The following is a 17563-nucleotide window of genomic DNA, read 5'->3' on the forward strand; positions in this document are numbered from 1 at the left end:
GGCAGGACCCCCGCCCCGTGCCGGCCCCTCCAGGAGCCTCTGCAGGGACATGAACCCCCACCCAGCCTCCCAGAGAAGCCGCAGCCAGGACCCCACCCCGGGGTCTCCTCCCCCTTGCAGGCTCCTGGCCCCACCCCAGTCCCTGGGGACTCCTCCCTGGGCGGCCCAGCACCGACCGGGTCCCCACACCCACAGCCCCCACCCGCAGCCTCTCCCCCCTCGGGCTCGGCCTCCGGGGCTCCTGGTCCTGAGCAAGGACGGGGAAGCAGGACCCTGCGGAGGGGCCCGGCGGGGACGGAGGCCTCAGGCGATCCCCAGGCCCCGATGCTGGACACCTCCGTGCGGCTGCTGTCTCACCGAGTCCAGGGTGGCCCTCCTGGGCGACAGGGCACACACACACCTCCGCGTGGGGGGCGACTCGGGACTCTGCCAGCCGCCTCCCGATGTCGTCGGTTCTCTGTGAAGACAGGGACCCGCAGCCGGCCCGGAGGCATCACAGCCCTGCCCCGCCCTCCTCAGTGTCCTTCCCCCCTCCCCCTGCCGTCCCCACATCGGACAGAGACCTGCATGTGCACAGTCCTGCCCCCGCACACAGTGACATGCCCCTGCAGGGCTCGGGGTGACCCTGGGGACCAGGGGGCTCCCAGCACACCTGTCCCTCCAGCCAGCCTTGACCTAGGCTGTGAGCATGACCAGCCCACCAGGCATCTGACCCCTCATCAGCCTGCCCCTGCTCACGTGGACCCTCCACCATGACCCCCCCACACATGCACACAGACACTCACACGCATGCTCACACACACACGGGAGGGGATGTGGGACCACACAGGTGAGATCAGAGCAGTGTCGGGCGGGACTGGCTGGCTCTGGGTCTCCCTATGTTACCTCTAGGTCCCTCCTAGTTAGCGACCTGAGGCGTCATGTGTAAGACCTGCTCCAGGGTCTCCAATATCGGGAAAACTCTCCGTGAGGCCTTTCCTGAAACACGTCCCCGGGACGCCGGGACACAGCATGAGAACAAGCTTCTTATCGAGGGTCTCCAACCAAGGTAGCTGAGTAGGGGGCTTTCTCTCGAAAGTGGATGACCGTTATTCAGGTTCCAAATTATGTTACGGTCTGTGAACAGGGAAGCGAGGTCACTGCCGGGGTCCCCTCACACAAGAGCTCCCCCTCCCAGGCTGCGGAGGCTCATCCTCCACCCCATGCCCTGTCCACACGGTTGTACCGACAGAGCCCCTCCCCCAGCCCCCAGGAGGCCTGGGTGCAGCCAGGACCGCAGCTTTGAGGGCACAGAGCTGCGTTGAGACCTGGGTTTTCCTCCTGAGCAGGGCTGTGACCCCGCACAAACCCCGTGCCTCTCAGGGCCAGTGCTTGAGTTCCCAAAGGAGCCAACCACACAGGCCTAAGGGAATGGCTGTGGCCTCCCTTGTGGTCAGTGACTGAGTTGGGCTGGGAGCCTTGGCAATGCCAGTGGCCAGAAAGACCAGGGCATTGGGGCACCTGGGAGGCTCAGTCGGTTAAGCGTCCAACTTCTGCTCAGGCCATGATCTCCTGGACCGTGGATTCGAGCCCTGCGTCGGTCTCTGTGCCGACAGCTCCTGGGCTCTACTTCAGAATCTTTGTCTCCCTCTGTACCCTCCCCCACTCTCTCTCTCCTCTCTCTCTCTCTCTCTCAAAAACAAGTACACATTAAAAAATTATTTTAAAGACCGGGGCATTGACAACACTCTGGCCACATCATCTCTCAAGGTGCTTGAAAAGCCAGCTCAAAGCTGAGGGACCATCCACTGAGGGTCAGTCCTGCGAGGAGAGGGGCCCAGAGGCAGATCCTTCCAGATCGTACTTTCGGGATCTCCTTCCCTTCAGTTTCTTCCTGTCTTTTCCCCACTCCATTGTACTTCGCCGAGGAGGGCCATCGAGGATCTATCCACTCTCCTCCTGGAGAATATTGGGATGTTTCCACTAGCGTCTGAATCGAGCTGTAATGACAGCGTGTGCAGCGGTCACGGGTGGAGGCATTTCTGCTGAATAAATTCCCCAACCAGGAACCTGAGTCAAAATCCCTTTTGTAGGGGCGCCTGGGTGGCTTAGTCGGTTAAGTGTCTGACTTTCTTTTAAATTTTAAATTTTTAATGTTTTAATGTTTATTTTTGAAAGACAGAATTGTGAGAGAGGAGCAGAGAGAGAGGGAAACAGAATCTGAAGCAGGCTCCAGGCTCTGAGCTGTCAGCACAGGGCCTGATGCGGGACTCAAACCCACGAACAGCGAGATCATGACCTGAGCTGAAGTAGGATGCTTGACCGACTGAGCCCCCCAAGCGCCCCCAGCCCCTCTTTCTGTATGTCCACGGGCGCACTAGCTCTGCAGTGGGAGTCCTGACTCAGATGTTGGGGTCATGGCTTCGCCCGGTGGCATATCTCTCCAAACAACTTGACTCTGTGGCCTGAGGCTGCCCCCCTGCCCACGGGCACTGGCAGCCACAGCCCTCTGAATGTCTGAGGCTGACAAGTTAACTATGGGACAGGAATTGACAGTCCAAGTGCCACATTCGGTATTGACATTAATGGATTACAAGGGGCAATACTGGCCCACAAACACCAGGATGGTCAGATATCAGGGAACGCTACGTGAGAACTGGTGTATTCACCGAGAAGTAGCGCGGACCTGTCGGGCCAGGCCAGCCAGACCATGACCGCATTCAAGTCACGATGAGTGTCCTGCAGCCGACCAGACTGGGAAGCCTGATCGCTCAGGATCAGCCCCTCCAAGGCTCCGGCCCTGAGTATTTCACTGACGGTAGCAGTTTTGTAAAAAGGGGAAAGCATCTTGCAGGTTATTCCGTGGTGACCCTGAACTCTGTCCTTGAAGCCAGGCCCCTGCCGAAGGGGACCTTGGCACAGAAGGCAGAGCTAATTGCTCTAACCCGAGCCCTCCAGCTGGCGGCAGGGGTACGTGATATTATATCCACAGACTCTAAATATGCCTTTACCACTCTCTGTACATGGGGCCTTATACGAAGAAAAGGGTCTAATAACCATTTGGATGTAAAATATGGTAAGGAAATCCTTGAACTCTTAGACACCGTGTGGGCCCCTAAAAGTGTGACAGCGATGCATTGCTGGGGACATCAAAGCGGGGACACCATGGCTGCAGGGGGAAACCGAAAGGCTGACCGAGAGGCAAAGTGAGCAGCTTCCAAAGGAGCAACGAAACCAGCAGCCTTAACAGCCGCACCGGCCCCTACCCAGGGGCAGAAGGGGCCCCTCGTCACCCACACCACGCAAGTACTTGGCCTAAGGCTGAGGGTGGGGACTGCCTGGCGGGGGGAGGGTGGAAATCTGAAGACAGATGCGTGGCAATTCCTGAGACGCTGGCTCCAGCCTTTGTTGAGCAGTTCTGTCAGGAAACACATCGGCCAGACAGCCCTTGAGACGAATTGCAGCTGGTATTTCTACCTCCCCTGGCTCTCCAGCATGGCCCGGGCGGTGTGTGAGCAGGGTGAGACCTGCGCCCGAAACAACCCGCATCAGGGGCCCAAGGCCGCCCCTGGGGAGCAGAGCATCGGGGGAGCCCCATTAAACTGCGACGGTGGACTGCACGGAGCTCCCCGGGCTCGGGGCTGTGAGTATCTGTTGGTCTCTGTATGAGCTTTCTCAGGCTGGGTGGAAGCTTTCCCTACACGGACAGAAAAGGCACATGAAGTGGTCCCACTTTCCTCAAGGAAATTATCCCACGATTTGGGATCCCTGTCACTATGGGTTCAGAATGTGGGCCAGTGTTCGTGGCTGAGGTGGTGCAGCTGGTGGCAGAAGAGCTAAAGATCGCCTGGAGTCACACACGGCATCCTGACCCCAGACCTCGGTATGAACAGAACGAACAGAACCTTGAAGCTACAATGAAGTGAACTGTGCCAGGAGACCCACCTGCGCTGGGACTGGGTGCTGCCAGTAGCCTTGTTAAGAATCACATGCAGCCAGGGGGCCTGGGCAGCTCAGTCGGGCGTCCGAGTTCGGCTCAGGTCATGATCTCACAGTTCGTGGTTCGAGCTCCACGTCGGGCTCTGTGCTGACAGCTCAGAGCCTGGAGGCTGTTTCAGATTCTGTATCTCCCTCTCTCTCTGACTCTTCCCTGCTCATGCTGTCTGTCCCTCTCAGAAATAAAAAAAAAAAAAAAAAGAATCAGGTGCAGCCCCAATAAGCAAACACGGCTTTCCCCTTATGAAATTCTTTTTGGGTGCCCTCCCCCAATTGTTAAGGGGATAAGGGGAGATTGAAACGAGGTCGGCAATCTGACCCTAAGGCAGCAGATGTAGGCTCTGGGCTCTACTCTAGCCACCCTACACCGATGGGTTAAAGAGCGATTGCCTGTGAGTCTGACCACAGATGCTCACTCCTTTGAGCCAGGAGATGCAGTGTGGGTAAAAGAGTGGAATGTCCAATCACTCAAACCCCCTTGGAGGGGCCCATTCCCTGTCATTTTGTCCACTCCCACTGCAGTAAGAGTAGCTGAGGTGGGTCCCGGGATTCGCCACAGCAGAGTGAAGCCGGCGTCCGGGGACTTGGAGTGCGTTCCTGATCCGTCCACGCCGTGGGAGCTGAGCACAGGGAAGCCGCGAGCTGCCACGGGAGACCTCAGCCCTGCATCAGGGAACTGACTCATCTACGCACGGCACAAGCTGGAGGAATCGCCGATCCACGGAAATACATAGAACGTCCTTACTTCCTACATCTGCCTCTTACTCTAACGCACGGTCACCCCTCGTCTCTCACTGATCTTGCAATTTTTGCCTTACTTCTTGCTATTGCCTTGGCGGAGGTCGCCCCAGCCAGCTGGAAATGTGGCGAGAGGTTTCTGGTAGCCCTCACTTTTCTCTTGTGGGTAGGATGCTCTGTTGGTATTGGTTGTGTTTAATTTGGTCTCCGTTTGTAAACCTGAATCTCTCATCATGTGATCCATGTATTCACCTAACCGGGTCAGGCCAAGGAGCCACCTGGACCCTACTGTGCCCCACCCACTTCTCATGCCAGGGAAAGGTCCGGGAGACATGCGTACACAATTAGACCACCTATCCCATCAGTCAGTGGGGGAGCCAATACACTTGCTTTGACCTATGATACTCCCCAAATGAAGATTGGTTAGAAGTCCAATCCTACCGGGAAGAGGGGGACTTGATCAGCCGGACACGAATCACAAACCCCAAGCATCGGGCGTCAGTACTGTTTGATGTGTGTGCGGTTATAGGTCCAGGCCCAGAAACATCTGTCATACGGAAAAAGTGGGCACCTGTCAGGGAGGGCCCGAAGACTCTTGATATACCATGTGGAGGCCTAGATTGGGAGCGAAAATACCAGCTCAATGACAAACACCTGTATGAGGAAATGGTCTATGTGCCTCCACACCTGAGTTTCTATGTCCCAGTTGGAGCTGTGTTTCATGGGCCACTTGGAAGAAACGAGACTCAACAGCTCTCCTTCAGCAGGGGGGCAGGGGGCCAGTACATCAGGCTGTGGGTCAAAAGCCTGTAACCCGTTAATTTCACTATCATTAATTTAGAGGAAGACACATGGCAATGGGGCATCCGAATTGGCATCCGAATTTATGGGTGAGGCAGAGACCCAGGGGCTGGGCTGTATTTCAAGAGGGTCACCGCCACCCATCCAGCCATGTGCCACCGTCTTCCACTCCTTCTATGAGGAAATACGAAGGAGTCCCCTCCCATTTCAGTCACAGCGAGGAACGTGTTTCTGGCCCTGGCAGAGACTAGAACCCAGACTCTGAAGATCTCTCCCGGCTGTGTATGTGGGGGAACCACCATGGGGGGCAAGTGGCCATGGGAGGCCAGGGAATTAGGTCCCCTCGAGCCTTATGATGGAACAAAATACCTCAGTTCTACTACTGGGGTTTGGCTCCTCAAAACCTCAATCATTAGGAAGAACTGTCTTGCCTGATGGGGGAAAAGGTCACCATCCCTGTTGGACACTTCACGTGCCTGGGCCAAGGGTTTTATAACTCAACCACCTGGGGAACCCAGCGGCGGGGGGTTGGGTCACTGTGAGCCAAACCTTCATCCCTCGCCTAACTTCTCTTGTCTCCGGGAGGCCTGGGACAACAGAGATGCCGCCATCGAATGGCGGGCCCGGGTGGGAGAACAGCCTTCAGTCTGGTCAGGGTCATGTGAGCGGGAACTGTCCGCCCCTCCTTCTTCCCACTCCTGCGTGCGGAGGGAGAACGTCTGGGAGCTCAAATAAACGGACATAGGAAGTTCAGAGAAAGCGGCGTGCCTTGCAAATCGGCAACTGGAAAGATGATGAATGGCCTCCCGAGCATATAATCCGTTATCAGGGCCCTGCCACCTGGGCTGAGGCCGGGTCCTGGGGCTCCCGCACCCCCATTTACATGCTAAACCGCATAATTAGGCTGCAAGCAGTTGTAGAAATGATAACCAATGAAACTGCCAGAGCTCTTAACTTACTAGCTAAGCAGCAAACCCAAACGGGCAACGCCATCTACCAAAATCGCCTGGCCCTGCCTTACCTGCCGGCTTCTGAGGCGGGTGTTTGTGGAAAATTCAACCCGAGCAGCTGCTGCCTACAGAGAGCTGAGGAGGGGAAAGTCATAGAGGAGATCTCAGGTTGGATGAGAAATGTTGCTCGTGTCCCAGTCCAGACCCGGAAAGGGTGGAACCCGGGGAGTTATTTGGAGGATGGTTTTCAACTCTCGGGGGGTTCCAAACCCTCATAGGTCTCATCCTAATTCTGGAAGGTGCTCGATCGTACCTTGCTTGGCTCCCTTGATTGTACGATCGGTCTCCAGTCTCACTGAGACTATGGTTGAGAGAAAAATGGCTGCTCGTGTAATGATGTTATGGAAATAGAAACCTCTAAGCCAGGATGATGCTCTTTGACCCAACATAGAGGGGTCCGAGCATCAAAGGGGGGGTGTGGCAGGAACCCCTCCCTAAAGAGAGAGAAGAAAGGGAGAGAAGACTCCAAGGTCACCTGGATATGCGCCCAGGTGCCTACATGCCCATTACCTTGTAAACTGAGACACTTAATCAGACTGCAGTTTCTGTGTGTTACCATATGTGGGAGACAAAGAAATAGAAAATGTATAAAAAACTATCCATGTGATGTTCACCGCTCGGTTCTTTGGGTACGAACCCAAGTGAGTGGTGCCGCCGCGGACAGAAGTTGCTTCCTGAAAAGAAAGGCCTCGGTGTCACGACTCCGTGTGTGAAAACCCTGCTACACGGCCACCTGCCCAGTGCCCACCCACTGCCAAGAAGGAGCCCCCGGTCCTGGGGCCAGGATGACTCTGCAGGTGAGGGGAAGAGGGGCTGCAGAAGCCATGGCCGGATGTACCCCCTCTAGGGAGCCCACCCTCGGTGCCGAGGGCCTTCTCTGTGAGACCTGGGGACTCATATCTGCCCCTGGAGGGCTGTCTGGGCCTGGGCCCTCGTGACCTGGGCTGGAATGGGGTGGGGGCACATGGCAGGCTTCACTCGTACGCTTTCTTTTTCCTGGAATGAAGTCTGTGGCTCCGTCAGTCACAGCCCGTGTCCTCCATGAAAGCCAGGATGGCCGGCGGCGGCAGGTGTCACTTCTAACCACTTGACAGGGGTTTCCTTCACGGACCCACAGCTCAGCCACACGAGCCTGTGTGGTCACAGGAGCGACAACCCGGCTGGAAGAGCCCCCGCCCCTGGAACCAGCTGCTCAGAGCCCCCAGCCCCCTGAGGCCACCGATGTCCTTCCTGTCTGTGGCTCTGCCTTTTCTGAAAGAATGTGCCTTTCCGCTCGGGTCTGTCTCCCTCGGCACGATGCCCTCGAGGCTCCTGGGCGACACGGCGGCACCGGGCAGTGCTGGGTCCTCCCTGTGCCAGGCGCCGCCCCACGTGTGGATGCACCACGCCCTGTCGTCATTCACCGGCAGCGGGTCTGCAGCGTGGCGACCCTGCAGCGGAGCCCGCCCGCAGCTGAAAGCGGCTTTCCAGCCCGGTACTAGCAGGCTCCCCGCGGGCTGAGCGCCCCCCCAGAGCCCATCCCCAGCCCAGTGTCTACCCCGCAGGGACCCCCTCCCGCCTGGCTGCCCGCGCACAGAGCCCTCTGTGCGTGCCCACGGAGCACTGCCCTCCAGGGGCCGGGCGCGCAGGCCGGGGGCATCCTGGTGTGGACTCCGGGGACGAGGCTCCAGCTGCGAGCGCCTGCTGCGGCCACCACACAGCCCAGGGCCCGGCCACGAATGCTGAGGAATGCTCCGGAGGCCCCCGTGTGCCGCGGACCTGCAGGCCAGCGTGGCTTTCCTCCCTCGTTTATTTATGGCTGTGAGCCGAGAACGTTCTGGGCTGGGAGCTGGGGACTCAGAAGCCAGCAGGCCACCACGAGCACCTGTTGTCACGGAGTTTATAGGACGTGGAGCCGGAGAGTGACTATACACAGAGGAAAACACGAAGCTCAAAGCCTGGGGGAAACAGACCGAGGCTGGGGTGCAGACGGGTGTTAGGAGGGCTGCATGGAGGAGGCAGAGGCCGGAAGCTGCCCAGGGAGTGGGAGACTCCTGCAGGTGTTGGATCGGCCGCTGGGCTGGAGGCCGGGAGCTGGGTTTCATCCCGGGCGCCCCGACGACTCAGGAGGACCGTGCAGGGGGACACGTCACATCTGTGCTCCTCGGGGCTCGCGCCCACCGCTGCGTGGGGAGCGCGTCTCGGGGGATGAGCAGTGGGGAAGCCAACAGGGGGCAGAGCCGCACTGGAGCCCCCGGTCGGGGACATGCTGGTGGCGGGGGCGTCTTCCGTGGGTTGGGGCGCCCCTCAGGGCGGGGGGAAGGCCTGGAGCACCACCCTCCCTGGCCCCGCAGTCCTGTGGCTGGGGTCCACGTCTCTCCTGCCGCCACCCTTTCCTTGGGGGTGGGGGCCTGGGGCTGGGGGCCCTGACGCTCCGGCCTTCCTGCGCCCCCATCCGCACGGTGCGTTTGGACAAGGACTTTATCTGTAGCTTATGCACGTGCATGTTCAACAACAAGGTATGATTTACACACGGTGGGACTCACCTTCCGGCGACAGAGCTGAGGGTTTTGACAAATTGCAGGCACGTGACCACCAGGCTCCAGGCTCCAAACACGTCCCCGAGCCCCCCTGCCTTCTGCCACTCCGGCCCCGCAAGTTCCTGCCACCAGAGCAGCCCTCTGTCTCTAGGACGGGCCTGATCTAGAAGGTCTGCAGCCTTTCTGGAAAGGCTTCTCTCACAGCAAAAGCCTTTGGGGTTTATCTAAGCTCCTCACCTGAGCAGACGTTGTGGGCTTTTCATTCCCTCCCTGCACGGAGGGACCCCACCCGTCCACTTACCCACCGAGGACATGTGGTTTTCTCCGCTTTTTAGTGATTGTGACAGAGCCCAGCAAACACCCAAGTGCGGGCTCATTTCGCCCGCGTCAGTGCCACGGTGCACGTAGTCGCGCTGCCTGGGACGGGCGTCTCCCTGTGTGAGGTCGGCCACAGCACTTTCCAGAGTGTCGCCTCTTCCCGCCCAGCAGCTGCAGGAGGGTGTATTTCAAGGCCGCCCTGCTACCTCCCCTACGGCGAGTCTGGGCCCCCCTCTCGCCCCCCCGCCCAGCTGATGCACCTGTTTTCACCGGTTTCCTTACCATCTGATGTCTTCTTTGGTGAAGCGAGTTTTCAAATCTTTTGCCTGTTTTTCTTTTCTTTTCTAACTTGGGCTGTTTGTTTTTCTTATCTTTGCATCTGTCTGGAGAGTTCTTTATAGATTTAGGATTTAAGCCCTTTATCAGATGTGTGTTTTGAAAATATTTTCATGGGAAGGCTTTCCCTGCCTTCTACCCAATGACTTCGGGGCCTGGCCAGGCGTGGAAGCCCTCCGCCCCCCTCCCCTCCCCGCAGGGGGACCAGGCCTTTCTCTGGGCCCATGTGCCCTTCCGCCCCAGAGCACTCAGCGGGGCTGGGCCTCCCCGGGACCCCTTCCGCCTCCTCGGGGCGCTGTGCCGCCAGGACACAGGGTGGCCTCAGATAGCGCATCTGGGTGCTCTGTGTGCGCAGGCAGGTCAGCGGGGGGGGGTCTTGCCACCGTAGCCCCCACCGGCCCCGGCGCCTCCTTGGCGATGCGCACGCCCACACGCTTACGCAACCCTTGATAAGGTGATTGTGATACCATAATCCGCCCGGTCAGGCAGCAGGGCTCCCCCTCCGGACGGGCGGCTGGAGGCCCACTTGGTGGCTGGGTGGGGGCGGTGGGGTCTAGAGCGAGGGGCACCCCGGCCTCTGACGTCCCCTCTGTCGCAGCTGGCCCGGGGCAGGCTCTGCTCTAGATGGAGCCCTGAGGCCTGGCCGGCGGGGAGGAGGGACTGAGGGCTGGGGGCCCAGGCCTGAGTGGTGGCCCGCTGGCTGCAGCACCCCCAAGGGCCCTGGGCCCCCAGCCCCAGCCAGGCTGGAGGTGGATGGAGGCCAGGATGAGGTCCCGCTTCATCCTCCGTGACTGCCTGGCAGGCCTGGGGCACAGATGCTCCGTCGGGGTCGGGAGAGGGGCGAGCTGGCCTCTCTGGAGCCGTCCCGGAAATGACCCCTGGGGCCACTGGGGGCTCTTGAGTGACTGTGCCAGACAATGGACAAAGGGGACTGGGGTGTCCAGAGCCAAGTGCCTTCTGAGGTCAGCTGGGGGTGGGGGGGCCGGGGTATAAAGCCGGGCGTCCGGGGCTGCGACTCGGGCGCCAGGAGCCGGAAGGCAGGCATGGGAATGAAGCGGGTCATCCTGGGCCACGTCCTGGTGCTGCTCTGGGTGCCCGCGGCTTGGGCTGAGGTCCTCGTGCAGCCACATTTTGATGCCAAAAAGGTAACAGAGGCCCCCGCACTCTGCCGCAGGTGGGGTGGGGGCCGAGCCCACGGACGCGCTCCCCACGGGTCACGGCCACTGCTGCCGTCCACGGGCCACTTGCTCTGTGCCTTGGGCCTGCGACCCTGTGGATCCTCTCTCCATTCAATGCTGAGACGACCCCTGGGGATCATTACTGAGCCATTTCACGGTCGGGGGAAGGGAGGTGGTGGGACCTGCCCGGGGAGGTGGCAGAACGGGAGCTCCGACCAAGAGAGGGGCGCTCAGCTCCCCACAAGCCTGCTTGGCCTCCGGCCACCGAGCTTCCTCCCAGTTCTCAGGCCTCTGGTACGTGGCCTCCATGGTCTCCGACTGCAAGGTCTTCCTGGGCAAGAAGGACCATCTGCTGATGTCCACCAGGCTCATCAAGGCCGAGGCGGGCGGCAACCTCAGCGTCCACATGGAGGTCCCTCGGTGAGTGCGGAGGGCTGGGGGTGGGCGCCGGCCGGGCTGGTGGCCGAGAGTGAGCGCCGGGCACCCCCAGGGCTGACGGCTGCAACCAGGCGGACGCCGAGTACCTGAGGGTGGGCTCCGAGGGGCACTTCCGAGTCCCAGGTAGGTCCTGCCCCGCCCGCCTTCAGGGATCCCCGACGCGGCTTCTCCGTGGGGTGACACGGGCCACCCCTCATCTCCTGACCCCACCCTCCACCCCTCCCTTGGGCCGGAAGCCGAGGCCGCTGCGGGTGTGGGGTGGAGCCCGGGCCGGCGCCCCTACTTGCGATGGTTGCCTTGCGTCCCCCGCAGCCCTGGGCTACCTGGACCTGCGCATCGTGGACGCAGACTACAGCTCCTTCGCCGTGGTCTATGTCTACAAGGAGCTGCGGGGGGCGCTCAGCACCATGGTGCAGCTCCTCTGTGAGGGCCCTCCCCAGCCAGGCCCCACCCCTGCAGCCTCCCCAGCCCCGCCCCTGCAGGACCTGCCTCCCCCCATCCCTCACCCTTGAGTCCAAGCCGAGAAGGACCAGGCAGGGGTGGGGGGCCCCCACAGCTCTTCAGATGGGCGGAGGTTGGCCCGAGGGGACTCTGAGGCCCAGGCACCCCCGAGGAAGCTCGAGCACCTCTCTGGCTCCCTGTGGGTGGGGCCCCACTGCCTGAGAGCTGAGCAGGGGCTGAGAGCCTGTTTTGCCTTAATTTCTGGGGGCCTTGGCAGAGCAGGCCAAGGGCTTCCCAAGGTGCAGGGGTTGGGGCAGGGCTGGAGGGTGGTTCTGGGAGTCCGAGGGGCGTGGGGCCCAGGGGGACATGGCCCTGGGGAACAGCCGGGCCATCCCAATCTCCCAGACGCTCTTGCATGAATGAGGAAAGGACACCCCCTCTGGGAGGCTTCCAGTCCCCACTGGGCCTTCAGCCAGGCAGGCACTTTTGTGCAGTGCACAACCTGCCCGATCGTGGGCGGTGGGTCTGCTGTCGACTCTCGAGGAAGAGCCTCCCGTCTCCCCTGCCCTCGCCTCTGCGAGCCACAGAGCTCACAGGGGCCCTGCTTTGCCCCAGGCCGGACCCAGGAGCCAAGTCCCCAGGCTGTGAAGGCCTTCCGGGACTTCTACCCCACCGTGGGGCTCTCCGACGACATGGCGGTCATGCTGCCCAAGTCAGGTAACAGGCTGAGGCCATGCCAGTCTCCAGCCCGCAGCCCCCCTTCCCCACCACACGCTGGGCAGGATGGGGGCGTACCCAGGGTGAGGGGCTGCGGGACCCCAAGCCAGCCTCTCACCACTGTCTTCATTCCCACAGAAGAGTGATCCTCTGGGGACAAAGAGGCTCCCTGACTCCTCGGGAGACCAGGCGAGGCCCTTCCCAGGTGCCAGGGGACGGGGCAGGCCCTCTGCCTGCCTGTCACCCCGCCTCCTACTGTGCACGTGTGGACCCCACTCCCTGCACCCCTGCCACTGTCTGCTCCCCAAGAACATGAGTGACCTCAGGCTGGGTGCCCTCGAGCTGAGCTGCTGGTTACATCTCTCAGATGGAAGGGGACCACATTGCGTTTCTGCCTACATTCTCCCATGGCTCCCTATTGCCCCCAAGTCAAACCCCACAGGCACTGTGTCCAAGGCCCTCCAGTCAAGGCTGGAGCGTGGCGGGTCCCCAGGCCGCAGCACGGAGCCGGCTCCAGCTGGGAGCTCTGTGGCAGCAGCGGTGGGATTGGCTTGTTCTGGCCACGCAGGCGACATGCGACAAGGGCCAGCCTGCCGTGTGCAGGGCAGCTAGAGGGGACTGAGTGCGTGCACGCAGTGACCATGCCTTTCCTGTCCCTGCAGGGTGAGTTGGCGCAGCTGACCTCGTCATCCCGAGGTGTCCAGACCCACTATCCCCCTGACCCCCAGCCTCCCCAGGTCCCCACGCTTCCTGGCCCCCCCCGCCCCCGCCTGGCCAAGCATGTCCTGGGGGGCCCTCCCTTGTTAGTCTGGGCTGGGACCAGCCTGGGACTCCGATCAGCCTCCTCAGCCTCCTGGGGCCCCCGCCGCCCCTGCTGTGTGGATGACCCCCATCTCAGGTGTGTGGCCAGCTCTGGCTGCCCTGTCCTCACTGGACCTTTCCACACCTGCCTGACCCTGAGCTGACAGCCTTTGTGGGAAGGTGGCGTCCAGAATCCAAGGTGGTCGGTCCCCCTGGTGGGCGGGGCCTCCCTTTCAGCTGACAGAGCCCGGGGCCACTCCAGGGTGGGCTTTCCTGTCCCCGAACTGGGAAGGACCCTGCCTATCGGTCAAGAACCGGGATGCAGCCTCGACCCCTCCTGACCACCTGTCCCTGTCCCTCTGCTTTGTCGCCAGTACAGATGGGGAAACTGAGGCAGCGCAGCCTGCCCTGAGTCACACAGCTGGCGGGGCCGGGGCTGCTGTCCACAGATGGGGAGGAGGGGTGCTGGGTCCCACCCCCCCACCCTGGCGCGTCCTGGGCAGTGTAGCAAGACAGGGCCGCGCTTGGGCCGGCCTTCCGGGCTGTGCACTGAGGCTGGAGTGAGTCCAGTGGGGGATGAGCGCGGGGCCTGGCCTGGTCCCTGTCATGGTGGCCGAGGACCCAGGGCGGAGGAAGGTGCCTGCAGGGGTGGCCAAGCCTCGGCGCCCCCTTGCGTCTCCCATGGGCTCCCCCTCACCGGAGCTCTGTGCCTCCTCTGTGGAGACCTCCACAGGGAAAGGGGACCCCTCATTTGTCTCCCCACCTGGATACAGGACCCCCAGTTCTGGGCCGCCCTGGCCAGAGGGACCAGCCCAGAGTGTTCCTCACTGTCTCAAGGCTGATCGGAAAGAGCCAGAAGGAGAAAGGTGGTCTGAGTCCGAGGGACCTGGGCTCAGCATGTCCACCTGTCGGCCCCTCCGGGGCTGGGGCTCGGTGCCTCCTCTTCTTGGGGACCCAAGGCAGCCCCACCGAGGTGTCGGCCGTCTCCCAGGCAGGAACGTGGTGGAGCTGCTGCCCCAGCGCAGGCCGGCCCCACCCCCGCGCTGTGGGTGTCACTGGGCCCGGCCAGCCCGGCCCCAGGTGTATGACGTCACTCTCGGGAGCTGGCGCCACACTCTCCTGATATAAAGCCGGGTGCAGGGGGGCAGAGGCACCGTGCATGGCAATGGAGGCGGGGCTGCTGAGTGTCATCCTGGGTGCTGTCCTGGTGCAGGTGGGGACTGCAGTGCAGGAGCTGGACATGCAGAAGGTGGCTTTCCTGTCTTATGTGCACGGGGGGGCGGGGGGGCCAGTGTCCAGCTCCTCTCGCCCCACCCCTGTCCCTCCAACCCCCAGCCGATGCCACAGGAGCTACATCAGGGGCCCCAGGGCCCCTCCCCCGCTCCTCGACGCCTGCCGCACACCTGGAGGCTTTCCCAGTGTGGGGCCTTTGGGTCCCATCTAGATGCTTCCTGGCCACGCCTGTGTTGGCTGCTGAGCCAGGAGCACAGAAGGAGCAGAGCTGACGGGTGCTGGGGACGTAAGCTCTTTTCTCCTCCAAAATGATCACTTTCTGAGCTTCTGATGGAAGTTCTGGGCTCCGGGTGGGTTTCTGAAGGCAGGAGCCCCCTCCCCGAGCCCCTCGCGCGGCTGGGCGTGGCTGTGCCCCTCCCGCGGGGGATGGGGCTGCTGGCTGCCACCTCCTCTCTTTCGGGCTCTGGACACCGCCGCCCCTGGTATCCTGGCCGGCCGCAGGGACGCTCAGGAAGGTGACGGCTGCTGCTTTGCCACAAAGGCTTGCTGACCTTCAGAGCCCAGCGGCCCCTGCCCAGGTGGTCCTGGGGGCGCTCGCTCCCTTGGACGGGGCTCTGGCTTCTCTCTCTAGATCGTAGGATTTTGGCAGGAAGTTGGCATGGCCTACAGCCAAAACCTGGCACTGAAGACCCCAAAGAGGATGGAGACCTTGTTCCTGACCTTGAGTGGGGATGAGCTGACCGTGAAGGCTGCGTTCAACAGGTGAGAGGCCCAGGCCGCACCAGTGGGAGCTGCGGGACTTTGGTGGACTAGAGCCTGCTGCATCCAAAACACAGGACCCTGACCGGCGTCCCCAGCACCCGCCCCCCAGGCTCCCACAGCCGCCCTGCGTCGACCTGCTCCTCGACCCTTGGCTGCTCCTGAAGATACGCGCAGAGTTTGGATAAAGACCCATAAACCGAGAAGACCGAGATCCGTGCTGGGGCTCCTGGTGTTCACGGAGCCCATGAGGCAGAGGCTGGCACAGCCACCACCCTCAGCCCGCCCGGGCCTCCTGGGGACAGATCCGCTGCGGCAGCCCTTTCTGAAGACATGCCCCCCACCCCCCCTTGGAACCCAGGCTGGCCTTTCTGTGATGAGCCCTTTGCTCCCTTTCAGCTCAGGAAGTTGCGAGACAGAAAAAATAGTGGGCTCAGAAATAGATGTTTCGGGGAGATTTGTTTTTCCTGGTAAGACCCGTTGCCCTGCTGCCGCAGTTACAAGCCCCTGGCCCTGCATTCCAGCTACACTTGGCCTCGCCACTTCCTGTGCTGTTCCTCATGCTGTTCCCTGCACTCCTCCTCACGCCCCAGGCTCTCCCATTCTCTTAGCACAAACTGCGTCATCATTCAAGGGACCTCCCGGCGGCCCCCTGCCTGTATCACGGGAGGGTCCGGGTGCTGGGCGGGGAGAGGAGGGAGGCAGGCCCCGCAGACCCTGCCTCTGAGTCGGCCAACCGGAGGGGCACCCATCTGCACACGTGCACCGGGCTCCCCCCGCCGCTGCCCCCAGGCCACAGGGAGATGCACGTGATAGACACGGACTAGGAGCAGTACACCATTCTGAGGGTGTCCCTGCACTCGCAGGGCCGGGACTTCCACGTGCTCAAGTACTTTAGTAAGTGCAGCCCGCGGGGAAGGGGGAGGGAGGGGGCGCTTCTGCATCCGCCCAGCCCAGCCCCCTGCGCTCTCCACAGCTCGGAGCCTTGAGGATGAGTACAGACCCAGCTTCTGGAGGTTCCGGGAGTTGATGGCGACACAGGGCTGTACTTGGTGGCCCGGCACGGTGAGCACCGGGCCTTCCCAGGGGGCCGTGGGCTGGGGGCCCCGAGGGTAGGGTCTGGGGCCAGTGCCCCAGCGCCTCACACTCCCCTGTCCCGCAGGGAGGTGTGCCAAGCTCCTGCAGGAGGTTAGCGACCCCGCTGTGCTGTGACACCCCCCAGGCTGAGTATCCCGGCCTGATGGGGGCCCGAGGCCCTCTGGACCCAGGCTGCCAGATGGGGACCCTGGAGGCTGGGGCCTGAGGTCAGGGCTGGGAGAGGGAAGGGGGGAGGCTGGGCCTGCACGTCCCACCTGGCTGGGGCCACAGGCCCGTGGGCCCCGTCCCCGGTTCCCCATGCCCCACACTGTGCTGGCCCATCCCCCGGGCCCCGAGAGGTGGGGACTGTCACCCTGCTTTGCAGACAGAGAAACCGAGGCCCAGGGAGGCTGTTTGATCACAGTCATGCAGCGAAGACTCGGGCTCCCACCCGTGGCCCCGACCACTGCCCTGAGGCTTTGTTCTTCTGTGTCTCAGGAGCTGATATAGAACACTCCAAGCCTGGGCCGACCCCAGGGGGCTGCTGGCACTTGCTCTGAATAAACCCCACGCCAAACCCACTGCCCCGAGTGTGTTTCTCGGGCTCCCCAGGCACTCGGGTGGCCGTGGGGGCACCTCCGTGTCCTGGGAAGCTGGTCTCCACGCTGGTGAAATAATCCAGAGGGCCTTGCTCTGGGGGGGTGGGGGCGCGGGGGGCGGCTGTGAGCCGGGCGGTCCTGGGTACAGGGAATCCCAGCTTCTACTTGAGGCACAAGGCAGAACCCCCCGGTCCGGGCGCCGCGGTGGCGGGGGCAGCAGTGGGGGGGGCACAGAGGACACATTGTCCTGTCAGACATCACTTAAAACCACAGGTTCTGAGAGAAGATCAGAGCCTTCCCGGGGGTCCCTGCTGCAGGGCAAACACAGGGCCGCGTGAGGAGGCTGGGGTGTGGGGGCGGGGGCCGGCACAGCACAACCAAGACGGGGAGGTGCCCCGACCACTGCTGACCCCCCCTGGCCGGGCCAGCCGGTGCCCACCTCCGAGGTCAGGCCGTGGCCCTGGTGCCTCCGTCATGAGCCAACAGTGTGAACTGCTGAGTCATCCTGGCTGCTGCCTCTCGCGGGTCCCACCCCTCAGCTCCCCGTGGAGCTGTGACCCCAAGACTCACTTTCAGGCCCGTTGGCAGCACCCCCTTCTGTCTCCACCGCGTCTCTGTCCCCA

General features: G+C 62.1%; 2 protein-coding genes and 2 long non-coding RNA genes across 8 annotated transcripts in view; 3 read left to right on the forward strand and 1 right to left on the reverse strand.

Annotated features, from left to right (window-relative positions):
* LOC120225460 overlaps window positions 1–9440 on the forward strand; it is a 21218-nt gene extending 11778 nt beyond the window's left edge. Inside the window, exon 3 of the long non-coding RNA XR_005526814.1 lies at window positions 9379–9440. This is a non-coding gene — a long non-coding RNA (uncharacterized LOC120225460). The remainder of the gene's footprint in view (window positions 1–9378) is intronic.
* Window positions 8387–9690, reverse strand: LOC120225458. The gene is made up of 4 exons (XR_005526813.1): window positions 9622–9690; window positions 9345–9532; window positions 9050–9165; window positions 8387–8461 (listed from the first exon to the last, which is right to left on the reverse strand). It is a non-coding gene; the product is annotated as an uncharacterized LOC120225458 (long non-coding RNA).
* Window positions 9691–9772: 82 nt separating this feature from the next.
* LCN15 (lipocalin 15) lies at window positions 9773–13214 on the forward strand. Of its 5 annotated transcripts, XM_039223653.1 has the most exons (7): window positions 9773–10842; window positions 11156–11295; window positions 11366–11436; window positions 11626–11736; window positions 12370–12471; window positions 12610–13011; window positions 13134–13214. In XM_039223653.1, the coding sequence occupies exons 1-6, from the start codon at window positions 10615–10617 to the stop codon at window positions 12615–12617; spliced, it is 660 nt and encodes a 219-aa protein (XP_039079584.1). In that variant the 5' UTR covers window positions 9773–10614; the 3' UTR covers window positions 12618–13011; window positions 13134–13214. The 5 variants fall into 5 exon arrangements, with proteins under 5 accessions (XP_039079584.1, XP_039079587.1, XP_039079583.1 ...); XM_039223656.1 differs by lacking the exon at window positions 11626–11736; XM_039223652.1 differs by lacking the exon at window positions 11366–11436.
* Window positions 13215–14431: 1217 nt separating this feature from the next.
* LCN8 (lipocalin 8) lies at window positions 14432–16813 on the forward strand. Its single transcript, XM_039223650.1, is given in 7 exon segments — window positions 14432–14692; window positions 15137–15267; window positions 15664–15734; window positions 16057–16161; window positions 16241–16291; window positions 16294–16329; window positions 16427–16813. Coding segments are annotated over 7 exon segments (705 nt in total). The 3' UTR covers window positions 16477–16813.
* The last annotated feature ends 750 nt before the right edge of the window (window positions 16814–17563 follow it).

The sequence above is a fragment of the Hyaena hyaena genome, unplaced genomic scaffold (genome assembly GCF_003009895.1).
Source record: "Hyaena hyaena isolate Hyena2069 unplaced genomic scaffold, ASM300989v1 scaffold_1428, whole genome shotgun sequence".
Lineage (NCBI taxonomy): Eukaryota > Metazoa > Chordata > Mammalia > Carnivora > Hyaenidae > Hyaena > Hyaena hyaena.